Source organism: Callithrix jacchus, chromosome 9 (genome assembly GCF_049354715.1).
Source record: "Callithrix jacchus isolate 240 chromosome 9, calJac240_pri, whole genome shotgun sequence".
Classification (NCBI taxonomy): domain Eukaryota; kingdom Metazoa; phylum Chordata; class Mammalia; order Primates; family Cebidae; genus Callithrix; species Callithrix jacchus.
In genome coordinates this window covers 104,771,677-104,790,247 of record NC_133510.1, presented here as the reverse complement: position 1 = coordinate 104,790,247, position 18,571 = coordinate 104,771,677, and the positions used below count along the sequence as shown (strand labels likewise).

Sequence of the window (18,571 nt, the reverse complement as noted above, 5' to 3'; positions counted from 1 at the left end):
GGCGGCGCGGGGCGGACACCGCAGGGGGCAGTGGCCAGTCTGCCCCTCCGGGGCCCGGGAGAGGCTCAGCCGCGCGTGGCTCTGCCCTCTCCCCAGCGCCTCCAACGCCCCGCCCGCGGCGCATCTGGGGCCGGGCTCGGGCGAGCGGCCAGCCCTACCTCCTCGGTGGCGGTGGGGCAGTAGGAGATGAGCACGAGCGTGGTGAGCATGTTGACGGCGAGCCCGAGCAGGGTGATGGAGTTGGGGGCCATCCAGAGCGGGATCCACTGGAGCAGCCAGGTCCAGTAGAGCTGCAGCGGCGGCTCGAGCAGCGAGACGCCTGCCGCGCTGTAGCGGTGCTCCTCCAGCCGCCGCAGCTGCGCGGCGCTCAGCGGCTCGCCCAGCGCCCTCAGCCAGCGCGGCGCGGGCTTAGCCCCGGCGCCTGCCGCCATGGCCATCTGCGGGGCCCCGCAGACGCCACCTAGTGCAGCCCGCGCTGGGCGCTGGGGGCGGGGAGAGGTGGAGGGAGGGGCTCGCGGCCCGGGCCTGCGCCAGTCGGGCCCGCGCGGCGAGGTCTAGGTCAGGCCAAGCTGCCCGGGTCCGTCGTTCCCGAGTTCCCGGGCCCCCGCCCCCGCAGCGGTGGGGCCGCGGGTGCGTCTCGCGGGTGGGGTGGGGCCTTGGGAAGGGGTCCGGCTAGGGGCGGGGAGGCGGGCGCGGCGCACGCGGGTCAACCTCGCCGCCCGCCTACGGCAACTTGCGATTGGCGATCGAGGTCCGCCGGCTGTAAAGAGCCTGAGGTCTGATTTCTTCACCCAGGGCGGGCGTCGGATTACGCCCTGAGGGAGTGTCCTCTCAGGGTGCACCACGACAGAGCCGGCTCCTCTCCTAGAGGTGGGAACCCGACTCCGGTCGCCCTGGGTCAACCACTGCAGGACCACGCTGGCTGCCCGCGGAGCCTGGGGGTTTTCGTGTGGGAACACATTTTTGCAGGTCTGGGGTCACCTGCTTGGTAAACACAATTCTCCCTTCCTGCACGGAGGAAGGCGGCCCTGCCATATATTCGCTCTGGAGACCCCCTCACTGCGGGTTCAGAGACCAAGGTTTTGAAACTGAAAATCAGGGCTCAGAAACACTATCTAACAAGGAGACAGAATGGCTGAAACCCCAATAACTATTTTTTTTTCCAGCGCATTTGATACCAAGGTTGGATATTTTTACACACGATCTTCCCTGGAATTGAGGGCAGGAACCCAGACGTGTCCTGGGGACACCGGGGGAGCCGGCTTGCTACGCATTGGTGGGTCACTGGCCCCTTATCTCACAATGAACTCACTTGGACAGGGGACATCTGTCATAAACATGTTCTGTTGCACAACCTGAGACAGGCCTGTCACTTGCTTTGCTCTTCACTTCATGGTTCTGATCTGTACGCACTTTCCAAGGCCTAGGACCAGCCAGAAATTGCTTCCAAGACGCTTGGTGGCGCAACCTCTATCAGCAAGTGCAGCAGGGGTCCACAAACTGGTCCATGTGGGCCAGACCCAGCCCACCACCTCTTTTCCGACAGCCCTCCAGCTAAGTACGGTTTTTACATTTTTAAATGATTGGGGAAAAAATCAAAAGAATACTATTTTGTGATGTGAAATTATATGAAATTCAAAGTTCAGTGCCACAAATAAAGCCATGTCTCTTCCTTACGTATTGTTTGGCTGCCTTCATGCTACAGAGGCAGCAGAACTCAGTTGTGACAGAGACCATACGGCTGGCAAAGCCTGGAATATGTCCTACTAGGCCCTTTAAGGAGAAAAGTGGCAACCACTGCCTTAGAGCAATGAGGATGTCTACAGACCAAGCATGTATGTTTGAGGAATATGTACCTCCTCATCTTTAATGTAAAAAGCGATGCTGACAAATGCAGGAAAGGAAATGGAATGATGGAGATCACTTTTAGCAATGCCGGCTTATGTGCAGTGAACTTGACAGTACCTACTTTTTAATTTACCAATGCCATGAATTGTCCAAGGAAAAATCCTTTTTCAGATTAGCAAATATTACCGTATTAAAAATAATTTCTAATGTACATCAAAAGACATCATAAAGAGAATGAAAAGGCAAGCCATAAACTGGGAAAAGGCATTTCCTTCAAATAAAACCCACAATGACTAGTACCCAGATTATATAAAGAACTCCTAAAAATCAATCAGAAACAAAAATAATCAACGGGGCTATGTTCAGTTTCTATAGCAGAAACCCTGGAACATGGTAATGTAAAGAAAATATTTCTCTCTCACATAAAAGAAGTAAAGAATTGGCACTCCAAGATTGGTACGATTTTTCCATGGTCATCAGAAACTCAGGCTCTTCTGTCTCTGCTCCAGTATCCTCTCTGACTTGTATCTATAAGGTCATCTCATGATTCAGAATGGCTGGTGAAGCTCCGTCATCCTATTTGCATTTCAAGCAGCAGGAAGTAGGAAGAGGAGAGGAAAAAAAAAAGGTAGATACCACTGGCTGGGGAACAAACTGGGGTGCCTCTCCAAAAGTCCCAAACAGTACTTCTCCATACAGTAGTCCCCCTTTGTCCCTGGTTTCACTTTCTGCAGTTTTAGTTACCCACAGTCAACCATAGTCCAAAAATATTAAATGGAAAATTCCAGAAATAAACAATGTATGAGTTTTAAATTGCATGCCATTCTGAGTAGTGTGATGAAATCTCACACAGTCCCCCTCTTCCCCACTCAGGACATACATCATCTCTTTGTCCAGTGTATCCCTACTATATATGCCACCTGTCCGTTAGTCATTTATTAGCCATCTTGGTTATCCAATAGAAACAACATGGTATGTATAGGGTGCTGTACTATCCATAGTTTCAGGCAACAACTGGGGGTCTTGGAATATATCCCCTGGAGATAAGGGGACTGTTGGATTATACATCTCATTGGCCAGAACTTATATGTGCCCTACCTGAGTGGAAGTGTTAGCTAGGAAGACTAGATGGTTGCAACCACTTAAAAAACAACCTGGCATTTTCTGATAAAGTTGAACATGCATATACTCCGATATCACAATTCTGATTCGAGAATATATCCTAAAGAAATTCTTGCACAGGTATCATAGGAGATAGGTATAAGAATATTCATGATACCTTTGTTGTACAATAACCAAAAGCTGTAAATAACTTATATGTCCACTAATACTGAATGGGTAAGTAAACTGGCATTTTCAAGTAATTTAATATTATGTAGCAAGTTTAATATAGCAGTAAAAAAATTAATGAACTATAGGTACACTTATGAACATGAATGAATTGCACAAGCATACATCGAGTGAAAAAAAAAGCAGATATATTAGTCAGCTTGGGTTGTCATAACAAAATACCATAGACTGAATCACTTAGACAACGGGACTTTATTTCTCACAGTTCTGAAGGATGGGAAGTCCAAAGTCAAAGTGTGTTTCTTAGTGAGGATCTTTTCCTGGCTTGCGGATGGCCACCTTGTATGTTCTCACATGGCACAGAGAGAGAGAGAGAGGAAGCTCTCTGGTGTCTCCTTATAAAGTCCTTATAAAAGCACTTATCCCCTCATGAAGGCCCCACCCTTGTGATATCCAATATCCTAAAGGCTCCATCTCCAAATACCATCACACTGTGGAGGATTAGGGCTTCCACATATGAATGGGGGTGGAGTAAGGGCAGGATACCATCCCGTCCATAACAGCAGGTCATAGACAAAATGCACGCAGTATTATTTTACTTACATAATGTTAAAAAACATGCAACTACACTTCACAGTTCCCATGTGGCAAAGCTATGAGGAAAAGAAAAAGAATTACAAGTACAATCCTGCCAGTGGTTACTCCTGATAGAGAGGAAAGGAAATGCAATTGTAGAGGGGCATATGGCAGGTTTCAAAGGTATTGGTAATTGTTTTAGAATGCAGCTAGGCAAACTACAGCAGCCTAAAGGAAATAAAAGTTGATTTTCCCCACACTGATGTCTGGATAGGCATGGTAGGGCTGCATGGCAGCTCAATGGTGTCAGAGACACAGGTTTCTTTCATTTTGTTGGTCTGGCACCGTTAGGATGTTGTCCTTGACCTTGTGGTCAAAAGTGGCCAGCCACAACTCCCAACCAATTTGAAGGAGAAAAAGAGAAGGGGCTGCTATGCTCCTTTCTTCTGAAGGCCATGACCAAAGGTTGCACACATCACTTCTGCTCTCATTCCACTGGCCAGAACCTGGCCACATGGCTACTATGCCTAACTGCAAAAGAGCCTGCAAATGCAATCTTTAGCCAGACAGCCATCTGCCCAGCTAAAATTTCTGTTATTTATTTATTTAGAGACAGAGTCTTGACCTGTCGCCCAGGCTGGAGTGCAATGGCACAATCTGAACATACGTCAACATCCTTCCAGGTTCAAGTGATTCACCTGCCTCAGCCTCTTGAGTAGCTGAGAGTGCAAGTATGCGCCAGCACACCCAGTTAATTTGTGTATTTTTAGTAGGGATGGGTTTTCACCATGTTGGCCAGGCTGGTCTCAAATGCCTGATCTCAAATGATAATCCTGCCTTGGCCTCCCAAAGTGCTGGGATTACAGGTGTGAGCCACCACAATTGGCCAAAACAGTTCTATTATTATTGAAAAGTGAGACAGTGAGTATTGCAGGAAGCCATCAAGCCGTCTCAATCACAGTTTTTTAACTGTGTAGTAGTGTGTTCATTTTCCTATTATTTATGCCATCTATATCTATATATATCTACATATATATAGATTATCCTATGCCAAGCATATATATGATATATATCTACATATATATTTATATTATTTACATATACATACATCTATATCTACATATAGATGGCATAAATATTTGTATATTCTACAAATATGAAATGTCATAATTTAAAAATAGTAAAAGTATAAATATAAAAACCATTTTTTTAAGTACTCATCATTCTCTAAGGTAATTTTTCCCTGTGCTTCTTTGCTGAAATTTAGGAAATTTCAAATTAATTCGAGACATAATAAGTCATATTTATTTCTTCTACCTTAGCCCTCTCTAACATACTCTAATGTCAAAAAAGTATATTAGAGATTTCCTAATTTTATTTCTTGCATCATGGCCCCCTTCCATTTTCACGGGTTGTTGCATAGTGATTGATATATACTATGTTTCCCCCTTTTCTTGAGTTAAACTGGTAGCTCACATTTATGAGTTTCTATCCTATGCTAAGCACTGTTCTAAACATCAGGAGTTATCTCGGTTACTCCTCGCAAAAACTCTATGAAAGAGACTATTGTTATCCCCATTTTACAGATGAGGAAATTGAAGCATAGTGAGGTTCAAAAACTTACCCATGACTGCACAGCTAGTGGAGCGGTAAAGCCAGGATTCAAGCCCATGTAGTCTGATTTCAGAGCTTATGTTCCCAATGACTGCAAAATGCCACCTATTAATTTAAATGTATTAAATGTAGGACGTTAGTGGGTACTTTTGTCAATATGGAACAGTTGAATTTCTATATATCATGTTGGTTTTGTGCCATTCCAGTCCATTCTAAATATCATGACAAAATTATTGTACTAAATTTAGTAAAACTAATGATATATTCCCTTGTTCAGAAGCCTTTGATAAAGTCCAGCCTCCCTCCCTTGGCATTTGAAGGCCCACTCTACCCTCCTAGTCTTACCTCCCTAATATCTCTTCCCCCGTTCTTCTCCCTCTCTCATGTTCCAGCTGCCTGACCCCACTGGCTGTCCCCAAACCCACTCTTATTTGTTCCCTGTTAGGGAGTACCCTCAATCCCTTATTATCCCTATCACACTGCCTGTCACTCAAGACTCAGCTTAAATGCCACCTTCTCGAAAATGACCTCTCAGATTCTTCCATTTTAATCCTCCTACTCCTACACAACCAGAGCACTTTGTACACTGTTACGCAGGCTATCTTTGTTCAGTTACTTGTGTATTGATTAGCCTCCCCACCCAGGTCATAAAGTGTCAGACCATCCCTGCCCTGAGTATGTTCCTCAATGCCTGGCATCTGGTAGACGTCCATAATTCAAAAAAATTATTTAAAAATAATTACAGACACACAGGAAGTTGCAAAAATAGTACCAAAAATCCCTTGTACACAGCTTCCTCCTATGGTAACTTCTCGCATTTCCAAAGTACAATAGGGATGCATAAATGTTTATTTGATGGTTTAACTAAACTGAATTCCTTTCCCAAAGGAGAAAGAACATCTTGCTTTAGGCTCTTGGTTTTACTACTAGTTCTTTTGTGTAACTTTCAGTGATATTTAAAATCTTCCTCAACATCCTCAATCTCTAGGCCAACTTTCCAGAAAACGTTAAACAGTGTCATACAGGCAGATTAGGTACTATTGTGTGTGAAATACCCAGTTAAAAGTCCATGGACTTTCATTGGTTTGAAAGAAAGAATGGGTTGCAGTAAGAAATCACCTGGCTAAAGGCCTGGCATGGTGGCTCACGCCTGTAATCCCAGCACTTTGAGAGGCTGAGCCAGGCAGATCACTTGAAGCCAGGAGTTTGAGACCAGCATGGCTGATGCGGTGAAGCCCAGTCTCTATTAAAAATACAAAAATTAGCCATGCGTGGTGGCACACACCTGCAATCCCAGCTAATCAGGAAGCTGAGGCAGGAGAATCTCTTGAATCCAGGAGGCAGAGGGTGCAGTAATCATGCCACTGCACTCCAGCCTGGGCAACAGAGTGAGACCCTATCTCAAAAAAAAAAAAAAAAAAAAAATCACTTGTTTAGGCTTGCGTTGCAATAGAATTTTATCATGAAGCATCAAGCTATCTGTGTGTTTAGAATTCTGAGCTTTAGACCTATAGGCTGGAGTATTTGTCATTAGTATAGTTTAAAGTATAATACTTGCTTTACTTGCTTAAGTTTTGTATTTTTATGGTTTTGTACTTTCAGACTCTGAAGTCTAAATTTTATGGAACTATGGTACTTTACAAAATTCATGGGTAGATAGGCAGTGTTCAATAATAGATAAAACCTTTGCTCTTCTCTCTAAAAATGCTTAATTTCCTGGACAGGATCAGAAACAAAATTTCACAATACAATCCCTGAGATGTTGTAATTGTGCCCTTTATCTGAAATTGCAAAAGCAATTTAGGGTTAAGAAAACTGCAGAGACACAGTTCTTAGATTCTTGTTTATATCCTTTAATCATTTTTTTAAATAATCTTTTTCGGAGTTTATATCCTACTGCTCTAAAATGCTTTCTCTGGTATGATTTGAGAAACACTAGAGGGAACATACTTCCTCAAAGACTCCTTTTTCAGGAACCCAGTTTGCCTAAAATCCCACAGTGAGTTAGCTTTTGAGTTAGGGCTTTTAGGAGTAATAGTTTAAGTTCCATCTAGACATTAGGCTAGGTCATTATCAGGAATACCTGAGAGAGGATATATTTATCAGGATGCTTTTCCTCTGGGACAGCTAAGAGACAATGCCTCTAAGTAACAGCCGTGCAAGAAACAAGACAGAAAGAGTCTGGGGCGTGGCCTCTCCAACATAAACAGCACATGAATCACTGGGGATCCTTTAAAATGCAGATGCTGAACTTAAGGATCTGGGGCAGGGCTCGAGAGTTTTCATTTTTTTGTTTTATTGTACTGTAGTTCTGGGGTACAGGTGCAGATCATGCAGGGTTGTTGCATAGGCACTTACATAACCAGGTGGTTTGCTACCTCCATTTCCCTTTCATCTATATCCAGCATTTCTCCCCACATTATCCCTTCCCACCCTCCCCACCGCCCGCTGTCCCTCCCCTAGACCCCCCAATTGACCCCAGTGCGTGATGTTCCTGTCCCTGAGTCCACGTGTTCTCATTGTTCAACACCCGCCTATGAGTGAGAACATGCGGTGTTTGGTTGTCTGTTCTTGTGTCAGTTTGCTGAGAATGATGGTTTCCAGATTCATCCGAGTCCCTACAAAGGACATGAACTCATAGTTTTTTTATGGCTTTGTAGTATTCCATGATGTATATGTACATTTTCTTTGTCCAATCTATCGAGAGTTTTCATTTCTAAGAAGCTCCCAGGTGGTCAGCTGAGTAATGAGGGACTGAAGCACACCATCTTCGGAGGCTTGGATGGAGGCACCACCCTGAGCTCTCTGGCTCTCAGGCCTTCAACTACACTTCCAGCCTTCCTAGGTTTTGTGGGCAGCAAATCATGGGATTTCTCAGCCTCCATAATTCCATGGCGAATACCTTATAATTCATCTCTTTCTAGATTTTTCTTTCTCGTTCCTCTTTTCCCTTTCCTTTCCTTTCCATTCCCTTCCCTTTCCTTCCTTCCTCTCCGATTGGTTGTTTCTCTGAAGAACCCTGACTAATATAATAGCCAAGCGATAGCCTTGAAGACTGAAAGACTGCAGGTCCATGCTTGTCAGGTAAGTTTCAGAGTCACCTGTCCTTGAGTGAACTACATAGGGTTGGACCGTTAAACTAAAATACTGCTTTTGCTTTTTCTATGGGTGACTTTTTTGTAAAGTGTAATACAATGACAGACATCTCTGCAGTCACCACTATAGATAGAAGACCAGAGGCCTTTCCTTCTCTCCATTTTCTGGGCACCAAGAAAGATTCCTGCTGACTCTAGAATCTGAATCCGCAAACAGGACAGAGAATTTCTCAATCTTCCTAGCTAATGGAGAGCTCAGAGTTACGTTTAATTTGATTTAGGAAAATTAAGTAATATGGTAAGTCCTGAATTCCAGTCTAGTATGATACACACATTGATAATAACAAATACATAAACCACACTACATAAACCTCACTAACTTCTGCATCATTGTAGTGCTCTCTTATACCTGCATCCTGCCCTGTTTATATGTTCCCTTTTGTGTACTAGTCTTATAAATTCTTTGAAGGCATGAAGTACCTCTTTTTTTTTTTTTTTTTTTTTAAAAAGATAGGGTCTGGCTCTGTTGTCCAGGCTAGAGTATAGAGGTGTGATCTCAGCTCACTGCAACCTCCACTTCCAGGATTTAAGCGCTTCTCATGTATCATCCTTCTGAGCAGTTGGGACTACAGGCATGCACTGTGACGCCTGGCTAACTCTTTGTAGAGATGGGGTTTTGCTGTCTTGCCCAGGCTAGACTTAAACTCCTACACTCAAGTGATCTGCCTGCCTTGACCTCCAAAAGTGCTGAGATTACAGACATGAGCCTCCGCACCCAACCTGAAGTAACTTACTTATCAAGTTGCAAGCTGAATCCATTACAGTGCTATGCACAGAATTTAATAACTAATTTGTTGAGCTGAATAGTATTTCAGAATCTATTATAAAAATTAATGATTAAAGGCATATTACCTTGCTCCAATGCCTCTTAAAATTGGTGTTTTTTTTCTACTTTGATATAATCCAGATGAGAACATTCATTAAGCCTTCTTTTAAGGTAAATAAACAAACATGAGCCTTAAAAAATTTTTTTTTTAGACAGGATCTCACTTTGTTGCTCAGGCTAGAATACAGTGGTGTGATCTTGGCTCACTGCAATCTCTACCTCCCAGGATCAAACAATTCTTGTGCCTCAGCCTCCTAAGTAACTGGGACTACAGGTGTATGCCACCACACCCAATAAATTTTTGTATTTTCAGTAGAGACAAGGCTTCACTATGATGCACATGCTGGTCTCAAACTTCTGGCCTCAAGTGATCTGCCCACCTCGGCCTCTTAGAAGTGTTGGGATTATAGGCGTGAGGCACCATGCTCAGCCTAAAATTTTTAATGAATGTTTAGTTCCCCAAAATAATTTTTGGTAAATTCCTGTGATATGTAATTTTTGATGGAGTGAAATTTAAACAAAATTATAGAAAAACCAATCATAATGACAGCTTCTGATTTTTTTTCTCTTTACAGTTTCCTAATAGACTTTTTCTTCCTTATTAGAACTTTGCAGTGTATATGTGCCTTTAATATATGAAAAGATTATATGTAGAAAAGTAACATTATCTAGTACAAAATATAATTAAAGAGCCTAAGTCATAAGTGAGGAATCAGAATTCAATAAGGAGGTTTTACAGTTACTTTTAGGTTGTGTAAAGACATACCATGTAAGTGGCCTAACCAGCTTGATCAGTGTCTTGGCAAAACTGCTCAGTGAGTATTTGAGTTAAGCAGCCAGCTCAGCTGCTGTGCCACAGCTCATACCCAGCAGCTGGGCTGCAGGGGCCACGTTAATTGGGTTTGCCACATTGTCATTTTGTTGGTTTGTACACAGACAGAAGGTCTTCCTGTCTTTATAGATGAGCCAGACTTCCTTTGTGTAAACTATCTTAGCCAATACTGTGCACATAACTTTCTTGATCAAAATTGGTGTTTACACAGGGATTGCACACATTATTATTCTGGAGTTACTGGGAGCATAGGAACAGGGGTGATAGCCAATGTTCTTAATAACCAGTAAGGCAAGATCACCAACCAATCCCAACAGAGATATGTAGAGCCACCATAGTTTGGACATAAACTAGACTTTTCTGTTGGTCTCAAATGTACTGCGACAACCGGGATCATTCACTCTTCCCTTTACGAGCCCAATGTCAACCGAGATCCATGACCACCATAGAACTTCCCAGCTATAATCTGGAAAGGAGACAGAGCAGATATGTTTAAAATGTCATCCAGTAAACTGGGCACAGTGGCTCATGCCTGTAATCCCAGCACTTTGGGAGGCCAAGGTGGGCAAATCACCTAAGGCCAGGAGTTTGAGACCAGTCTGACCAACATGGAGAAGCCCTGTCTCTACTAAAATTACAAAATTAGCCAGGGGGTTGTGGCACATGCCTGTAATCCCAGTTACTTGGGAGGCTGAGGCAGGAGAATCACTTGAACCTGGGAGTTGGAGGTTGCAGTGAGCCAAGATCGTGCCACTGCACTCCAGTCCGGGCAACAAGAATGAAACTCCATGTCAAAAAACAAAACAAACAAAAATGTCATTTAAAGAGGCCATGGGCCCACCAGCAAGTCACAATATATTTAGCCCCTGCAACTGAAGACCAAAAAGAAAAACAGAGGAGAGGGAAGGAAAGAAACAATAATGGTGTGGTATCTTACAGTTCAATTCTACTCCCTTAACCGGAACTTTATATCAGGAAGAGTGAAGGAAGTTGCTGAAAAGATTATGGGTTAATATAAATGTTTCTCAGCTGATAGATTTTTAAAAAATGTTTCCATCAAATTGAATGGATACCATCAGCAAACCCTAACTCTGTAACAGGTCTGTCGTCTGCAACACCCTCTGTCACTATGACTAGCTGTTTTGGCAGACACTCCGGCAGCTTTGGCCAAGATGCCTTGCTAGAGACTCAGGAAGGACAGACCTGGGTTCAGGAGCATGCTGGCTCCCAGCCTTTATCCTCGGCATTCTGTGTCTGGGCACACAACCCCAAATGCATAAATGAATATTGTATGATTTCATCACAAACACTTCAGATTTATTGTACCATTTACTGAATTCAATTTCCCTTCTTCTGAGAGGTTTAGTTTGGAAGTTAGACTCTAAAAAATACTTTATCAAATTTAAATAAGAAAAAAGGGCACAGATCCTGTTGTTAAGCAGAGCGGTAGATATTTAAAAAAGGTTTCCATCAAATTGAATGGATACCATCAGCAAACTCCTGTCATCTGTAACACCCTCAGTCACTATGACTAGCTGTTTTGGCAGACGCTCTGGCAGCTTTGGCCAAGATGCCTTGCTAGAGACTCAGGAAGGAGAGACCTGGGTTTGTCCTTTGAAGCAGAAATAAACAACTCTGCTTTGCTTAGAAAAATCTATTGGATCAAGAGAAAGATGGGTTTTCAAGATTCAATCATGGTATATTGTATTACGTTTTTGACTCTGAGGGGGAAAGCAGCATTTATAGCCTACTATTAAACTGACTGGTTTTGCTTATTCTATGGCTTGCATTTTTGTCAAGTATAATACAATGACAAAGCACAGATAACAATAACCAAAGTGCTGACCTCAAATGAAATTTTGTTTGCAATTTTTAATTAAGCAATCTGGGCAAACAAGTTTATTTTTTCTCTTCGACATTAGGAGGAAAGAAAAAGACCACGCTTGGGGGCCAGATGGAAAAACAGAAAATGCTTTCTCATTTCAACCAGATTTCAAAGCAGCAGAGTGCAGAGAGGCAGTGGCCAGGCCCTCAGTATTCCTCAGGATTGCTTGAGTGCAAGTCTCGCAAATATGAATCAATTATGTTTGGAGGTACGCCTTGCAAGAGGAGCCTGCAGAAGGAGAGCCCACCTAGCGAGGACAAAAAGGAAAAGAGACAAATCAAAACCATCTACGTGAAAAATCGCTAAAATAATACTTCTTGACTAGCTGCCTGGCAATGTGACTAATTATGTTACCGTTAGTTACAAAGATTCATTCAGTCTCTACTTGTAAATCTTCTCCTGGTTTTAGTACATTTAGAATTTAAAGCACTTGGCATCTAGAAGGAAAAGCAAATTCCCAGCAGAACACAGTTTTTCCCCTACTATTGTTCAATCTTCATTTAAATTCGCAAGTGGTTGGAAAATACTTACTGCTCTTTGAGAGGTTTTGTGATTCCTCATAGATGATTTAAATGTTCTGACTGAATAGCAGAATACATGCATACCACGTTATGGATCAGTGGGAAGATCTGCTTCCAGTTTGTTAATGTTCTTTTTAATTAAGCACAGAGAGTTCTGATTCAAGCACATTGGAAAAGAAAATCTACTCCCTTTAACTTTGGCCATTTATGCATGTCAAAAGCCCAAAAAGGAAATCGGAAATATTTTATTAAAATTATAATAAGATCGGTCCAATACTTTCTGAAGGTGAGAGAAACACCTACCAATATTTCATACCTACCTTCTGAGTTTCTTAATTATATTAAAAAAATAAAAGTACCCTTCAAGAGAGAATCCATGAAATCACAAAAATTCATGATCCTTTAGTGAAGTGCTTCACTACTTGCTAATAAATTCACGTCCAGACAAAGCAGCATGCCATTTGAACATTCTTAAAAACTTCTTTAATGCAAATTTGAGAAAGTCATTCTCCTTTTTTTAAAAAAAACAACTCAAGTCACATATTGGTAGAAATGATGCCACTTATGTACATGTCCATTCCTTGATGCAAATAATTCAGGATGCTTGGGTATCACTCGTTTTTGTCTACATTAAATGCTTTGATTCATGCTCTACTGCATTCAACAACTTGCTTCATGTCAACAGGAGGTTGCTGTGATGGATGAGTACTAGCTGTTAATTTCAGGATAGTGAAATACAAATTAAAACTACAAAGTTAGCGATTTAAAATAAGTCTATTTTCATTGGATTACATAATGAAAATCATGCCATACTCCACAGGCTTGGTATGGCTTATGACAGTCATAAGCTTCATATGCCAAAACCATATGAAAGCTTACCTTAGATGATATTATACATTCAAAAATCCTTATTGTGCAACAACTAAGGAAAAGAGAGAAAGAGGGAGAGAGAGAAGTTGTAAGCATTAATAAAGTGCTAACACCAAAGTTGAGTACTTGTTGGATGAAATTATGGTCATGATTATGATGAGGTGATTTCATTAATCCTTAGTCATGTGAAAGATGTAGGAAAATAGAAGCACATGAAATAAAGGGTGAGGATCCAGTCACGTCAAAAGGATCATTAATATGTAAAACATTTATTAATATGCACAACCACTTTGCCTGAATAGGTGACAAAGCCAATCTGATTGTATAGTGAATATCTATGGTAAGAGCTTCCAAACCATTAGCTTAAAACAAAAACCAAAACCCTACAACATATATATATTGTGTTTTTCAACAAAAGAAAAACATAGACAATAGACAAAGTGTTAGTGTACATATATATATGTTGAAATTCTAAAAGGCAAAATTATCAAGTATAAATATTAGACTAGTGTATTCTATAATATTGTGTTCTGAATGGAATATCTATGACTGATCTAAATAGACACAAAACTTAACCTTATGTCACAAAGCCACTCTATATACAAACTACAAAGTTTTCAAGAAAGAACCTTACTTTTTTCCTATTGAAAGCTGATATTAACTTTGGAAATTCACAAAACAAATTTTGTACACTCGGACATAGATCTACATCATTAGGGTTTTCATTAGGTTGTGTACCCAGCTGCAAATAACTCTTAATTTGCAATTCCAAATGGGAGTGAATCACACATATATGATTGTACTCATTTATTGCTTACTACATTTTGTAATAGAGCCTAGAATTTTCTTTCCTTTTAAGTTCATAAACATATGAAATAATTTGAGTCCCTATGAAAATGTCCAAAATCTTCAACAGGTAGATGGGTTACAGATATTCTACTGGTGAATTTGTAATGGGAATATTTTAAATATGTGAGTTTCCCATTTTTTAAAATTTTTTATTTTTTTGAGACAAAGTCTCATTTTGTCACCTAGGCTGGAGATCTCGGCTCACTGAAGCCTCCTCGACCTCCCATGTTTAAGCGGTCCTCCTGCCTCAGCTCTCCAAGTAGCTAGGACTACAGGTATGTGCCACCACACCTGGCTAATTTTTGTACTTTTTGTAGAGATGGGAGTTTGCTATATTGCCTAATCTGGTCTTGAACTCCTGGGCTCAAGCCATCCATCTACCTCAGCTTCCCAAAGTGCTGGGATTACAGGTGAGCGCCATCATGCCCGGCCTCTAAATATTGGATCTATTTTTGTATCCACTTTATTAGAAATGCTCAGACCATTTTTTAAAGATGCTTAAAATGTTCAGTTCTCTGAATCACATTATGAATGTAAGGAAACTATGGTGTAAACTATCTTTTAAAAAGTCTTTCTATGTTTACAAAATGAAAATATTAAAGAAATATTGATTTCCAAGTTTTGATAGTCTTATTACATAAAATGAGATCATCTTCAAATGTAGCTTTCCAGCTTTATTTATGGGGACATGTGGTGTAGTACGTAGTTTTCTGACAAAACTTAGTTTCTACATTACTTAATATCCTTGAATAATTTGGCCTTCCTTGTTCATGGCATAAACACTGTATGCCATGAGCTGCTAAGAGATACAGTGAAAAGCAAATGAGAAAGTCAAGCTTTACATGCAAAGTGCGTTTTCATGTAAGAGGAATGGAACGGAAAGTAGAATATCCAGTGGGATATAAACTTTTTAAACCTGTTGCTGCCCCTCCAGGAAGACTGGTTGTCCAGGGGTATTTACTCCTTGATATATCACTGCAGAATCAGAATATTTGTACCAGTATTTATTTATTCTCAGTTGACATTCTTACCTTTTTTCACAGCTTAACTTGATTCAAGTTACCTATTATCAGATAACAATCTGATGATAAACAATTTCAGCTTTACTTTTAGGACCAAAAGCTTTTATCAATATATCACAGTGAATACTTACTTTATTATGAACTTATGTACTAGAATACATTATTCTGTTTATCAAATTCAATTACTGTACAATTTACTATATTATCACTAAAAAGAATATAACATGTATATGTATAATACTATTCAATAGTATTTGCTTTTAAAGAGGACCCCAAATATTGTTCCATTTGTTAAAGCACCATTTTATGTCATTAACAATATTCAGCTAGTTTCAAAGCATAAATAAGTGGTACTTTTTTAAAAAGTTTTTGTTTTTTTGGAGGATATTGAAACAAAAGCATCAACAATACCATAGAACTAATAAGGCTAGCAGTCTAGAAAACAGATGATTTGCAATTGTGACCTTAATAATCATTTAAAGCCAAAAGAGCAGCTAAAAACAATATTTAAGTTTGTAAGGATTATCTCAATAGTAAGGCTTGAAATTTTCTAAGAATATTATATGCCTTATATTTGTGAGAAAAAAATCAAATCCTTTTTCTTTCAATTATGAATTATAAGAGAAAGAGTATAGCTTAAAAATGTTATAAGAGGAAGGCGGCTGGGCACAGTGGCTTATGCCTGTAATCCCAGCATTTTGGGAGGCCAAGGCAGGTGGATTGCCAGATGCCAGGAGTTTGAGACCAGCCTGACCAAGATAACAAAACCCTGTCTTTACTGAAAATGCAAAAATTAGCTGGGTGTGGTGGTGCATGCCTGTAATCCCAGCTACTTGGGAGGCTGAGGCACAAGAATTGCTTGAACCCAGGAGGTAGAGGTTGCAGGAGCTGAGATTGCACCATTGCACTCCAGCCTTAGCAACAGAGTGAGACTCTGTCTAAATAAAAATAGTTAAAAAAATATATTACATACATATATATGAGGAAGTTATTTTGTTGAAGAGGTTTCTCCATCATATTTATACTAGATTTAGGACTAAAAGACTCTTAAAAAAAAACATAAATACTCAGACATTTACTATGATTTTCTAAAATAGATATTTACTTTCTGAGTTTTAGATCATAATTTCTTCATTATAGAGATGTTGAAAAAAGAAAGATTTTGGTTATTACAGAATGGCAATATAATACAGTTAAGAATGAGGGAAAACACACTAGGATCATGTCACCTATTATCTCATAATGGTGACTCTTTGAAGGGGTTTTCATGGTGTCCCAGAATAGGTTCTGCTTTTAAAGAAAAATGTCAGTGTAAAAATGGTAGTTGATTAATATGAAAATTGATTAAGATGGCAGGTTATGCTGAGACTTTTAAATCACATAAATCCTTATGTGTTTTCTTGGTTTGCATTAGTTGCCACACTTCTGAAAACTAGTATCAATGAAATGTATACCTATAAATGGAAGTTCTCTAGTTAGAGTTTTGAAAAGCATCCTGTTATAATATGTGTATGCTATATTCTATATGTGTAATATCAAACACTTAGCAAAACTATAAAAATGTCAGAAAATAAGCTTTATGAAATAGTAAACTAATTAAAAATAAAATTAAAAATAGTGCACATTCCTCAATTGCCATTTCAATAGATGGAGTTTTATACTAGGCTTCTATTTATCGATGGATTATGTCACCAAAGTGATAGCCCCTTGACTTTATTCATTCTTACCATGCTGTACACATACTAACATTCCACTGAAATTAACAGTCCCTTAGTTAACGTGAATCATGTAAGATAAAAATAAGTTAACTTAAATAATCCAGTAGCCTTCCACAAATGACGCGAAGTGAATGCAGAATGTAAAAATGTCTTGTCTCCCTGAATTCCCTCCCTGCTTCCCTCGCCCCCACCACCCTCTCTCACTCTTGCTGCAGCATTTTGGCAAGCAGTGTGGATTTTGCATTAAGAACAATAATTCAATGATTTCCTTTAGCTTTAGTCTATACATAAGATATTGGATGTCATACCTTTCACCTCCAGTTTGCATTCAATCTCCACTGTCCCAAGGTCATTGACTGCTTTGCAGCAGTACGTGCCTCCATCATAGGGGCTGGGCTTGCGAATTTCCAGGGTACAGACTCCCTGGTTGCTGAACATCCTGTATCTTGGGTCATCCACAATAGCAACTTTGTTTTTCATCCAGGTTATTTTAGGCTGAAGTTCAAATTGAAGAAAATTAGGTCAAAACATATCTGTACTTGGCATATTAATAGACTGTCAGAGCCAGTGACAGAATTTTAAAGCATGGCTTAAAAAGAAAGTGCATCTGAGAAGGATAGACTTCTACTTGAGCATCGTTTCTCACATTAAACTCTACTTAGTGGTTGGTAAAGAAGCAAATGAGCAGTTCTGACAAAGCCTCATCTGTTCAGAGGCAACACTAGGGCAATCTTCTCAAATGAATTCAGTTGCATTTCAATTTGATCTACACAGATACAAACTTTCAGTTACAGGATGAACAAGTTCTGGCATCGAAGGTACAGCATCGGTGGTGACGAATGTATGAATTTGATTGTGATAATCATTACACAATGTGTGCACCTATCAAATCATCACATTGTTCGGCTTGAATGTATATGACCTTTATTTGTCAATTAAATATTTTCAAATTAAAAAACAATTTCATCATAGGTTCATGATGTTAACTCATTGTAGAGCGTGCATATTTGCTGGGCATTTTTTCAGAGAATCCCCGTAAGGTGTCATGACTATTTGGTTTTCCTCACTTCCTTCTCCTGATACTCTGTTTAAATTCTTTATGAACTGCACCTGCCTCCTCACTACTTAATCTCTCCTCTGACACATGTATTCATCATCCAGTGAGAATGGATCTACTCCAACCGGATAATGCAACATCAGTAATGGCCCAGTCCCCCAGGAAGATGACTTCATTCTCCTTGATCTCTGAATTACATTTGATATCAGTGACTCTTCATTCTCATATTGTCTTCTCCCTTCTTTTGTAAATATGCACCCTCTGCATTCTCTCTTCCACCTCTTCTATTATTTTGTCTTGCTCAGAACTTAGAAATGGTACTTCTATCTCCTTCACACAGTCTTCTTCCTCCTTCCACCCTTCAAACGGGAGCGTTCATTGAGGCTCACACCTTGGTCGCTGGCTTTTCACTCACTGTCCTCTCTTCAATGATATTCTTTTTTAAAGCTTTGGAAAGGGGTAGAATATAGTATCTCCATGCCTGGGACTCCCAAACTGAAAGTAACAG

At 40.3% G+C, this 18,571-nt stretch overlaps 2 protein-coding genes and 1 long non-coding RNA gene across 36 annotated transcripts in view; 1 reads left to right on the top strand and 2 right to left on the bottom strand.

Moving 5' to 3' along the window:
* CHPT1 (choline phosphotransferase 1) overlaps window positions 1-439 on the bottom strand; it is a 29,504-nt gene extending 29,065 nt beyond the window's left edge. For all 3 annotated transcript variants that reach the window (XR_004729001.3, XM_035257382.3, XM_035257383.3), the window contains exon 1: window positions 159-439. Coding sequence is in view for 2 of the 3 variants with exons in the window: in XM_035257382.3 (XP_035113273.1) it covers window positions 159-437 (279 nt within the window). In the remaining variant the exon portion in view is untranslated. The remainder of the gene's footprint in view (window positions 1-158) is intronic.
* LOC100894249 (uncharacterized) lies at window positions 30-16,849 on the top strand. 2 transcript variants are annotated; one of them, XR_013522057.1, is made up of 4 exons: window positions 30-201; window positions 1,167-1,276; window positions 1,422-1,558; window positions 12,064-16,849. It is a non-coding gene; the product is annotated as an uncharacterized LOC100894249 (long non-coding RNA). The 2 variants fall into 2 exon arrangements; XR_013522056.1 differs by lacking the exon at window positions 1,422-1,558 and having other exon boundaries at window positions 12,064-13,201.
* MYBPC1 (myosin binding protein C1) overlaps window positions 11,999-18,571 on the bottom strand; it is a 99,563-nt gene continuing 92,990 nt past the window's right edge. For 8 of the 31 annotated variants that reach the window (XM_009004465.5, XM_002752849.7, XM_078337113.1 and 5 more), the window contains 4 exons: window positions 17,315-17,501; window positions 15,183-15,241; window positions 13,427-13,469; window positions 11,999-12,273 (listed from right to left, as the gene is read on the bottom strand). In XM_009004465.5, the coding sequence (XP_009002713.1) occupies window positions 13,446-13,469; window positions 15,183-15,241; window positions 17,315-17,501 (270 nt within the window). In that variant the 3' untranslated portion in view covers window positions 11,999-12,273; window positions 13,427-13,445. Of the gene's footprint in view, window positions 12,274-12,906; window positions 13,240-13,426; window positions 13,470-15,182; window positions 15,242-17,314; window positions 17,502-18,571 lie in introns of all 31 variants that reach the window. The other 23 variants (XM_054238781.2, XM_078337119.1, XM_078337116.1 and 20 more) reach the window with 4 other exon arrangements.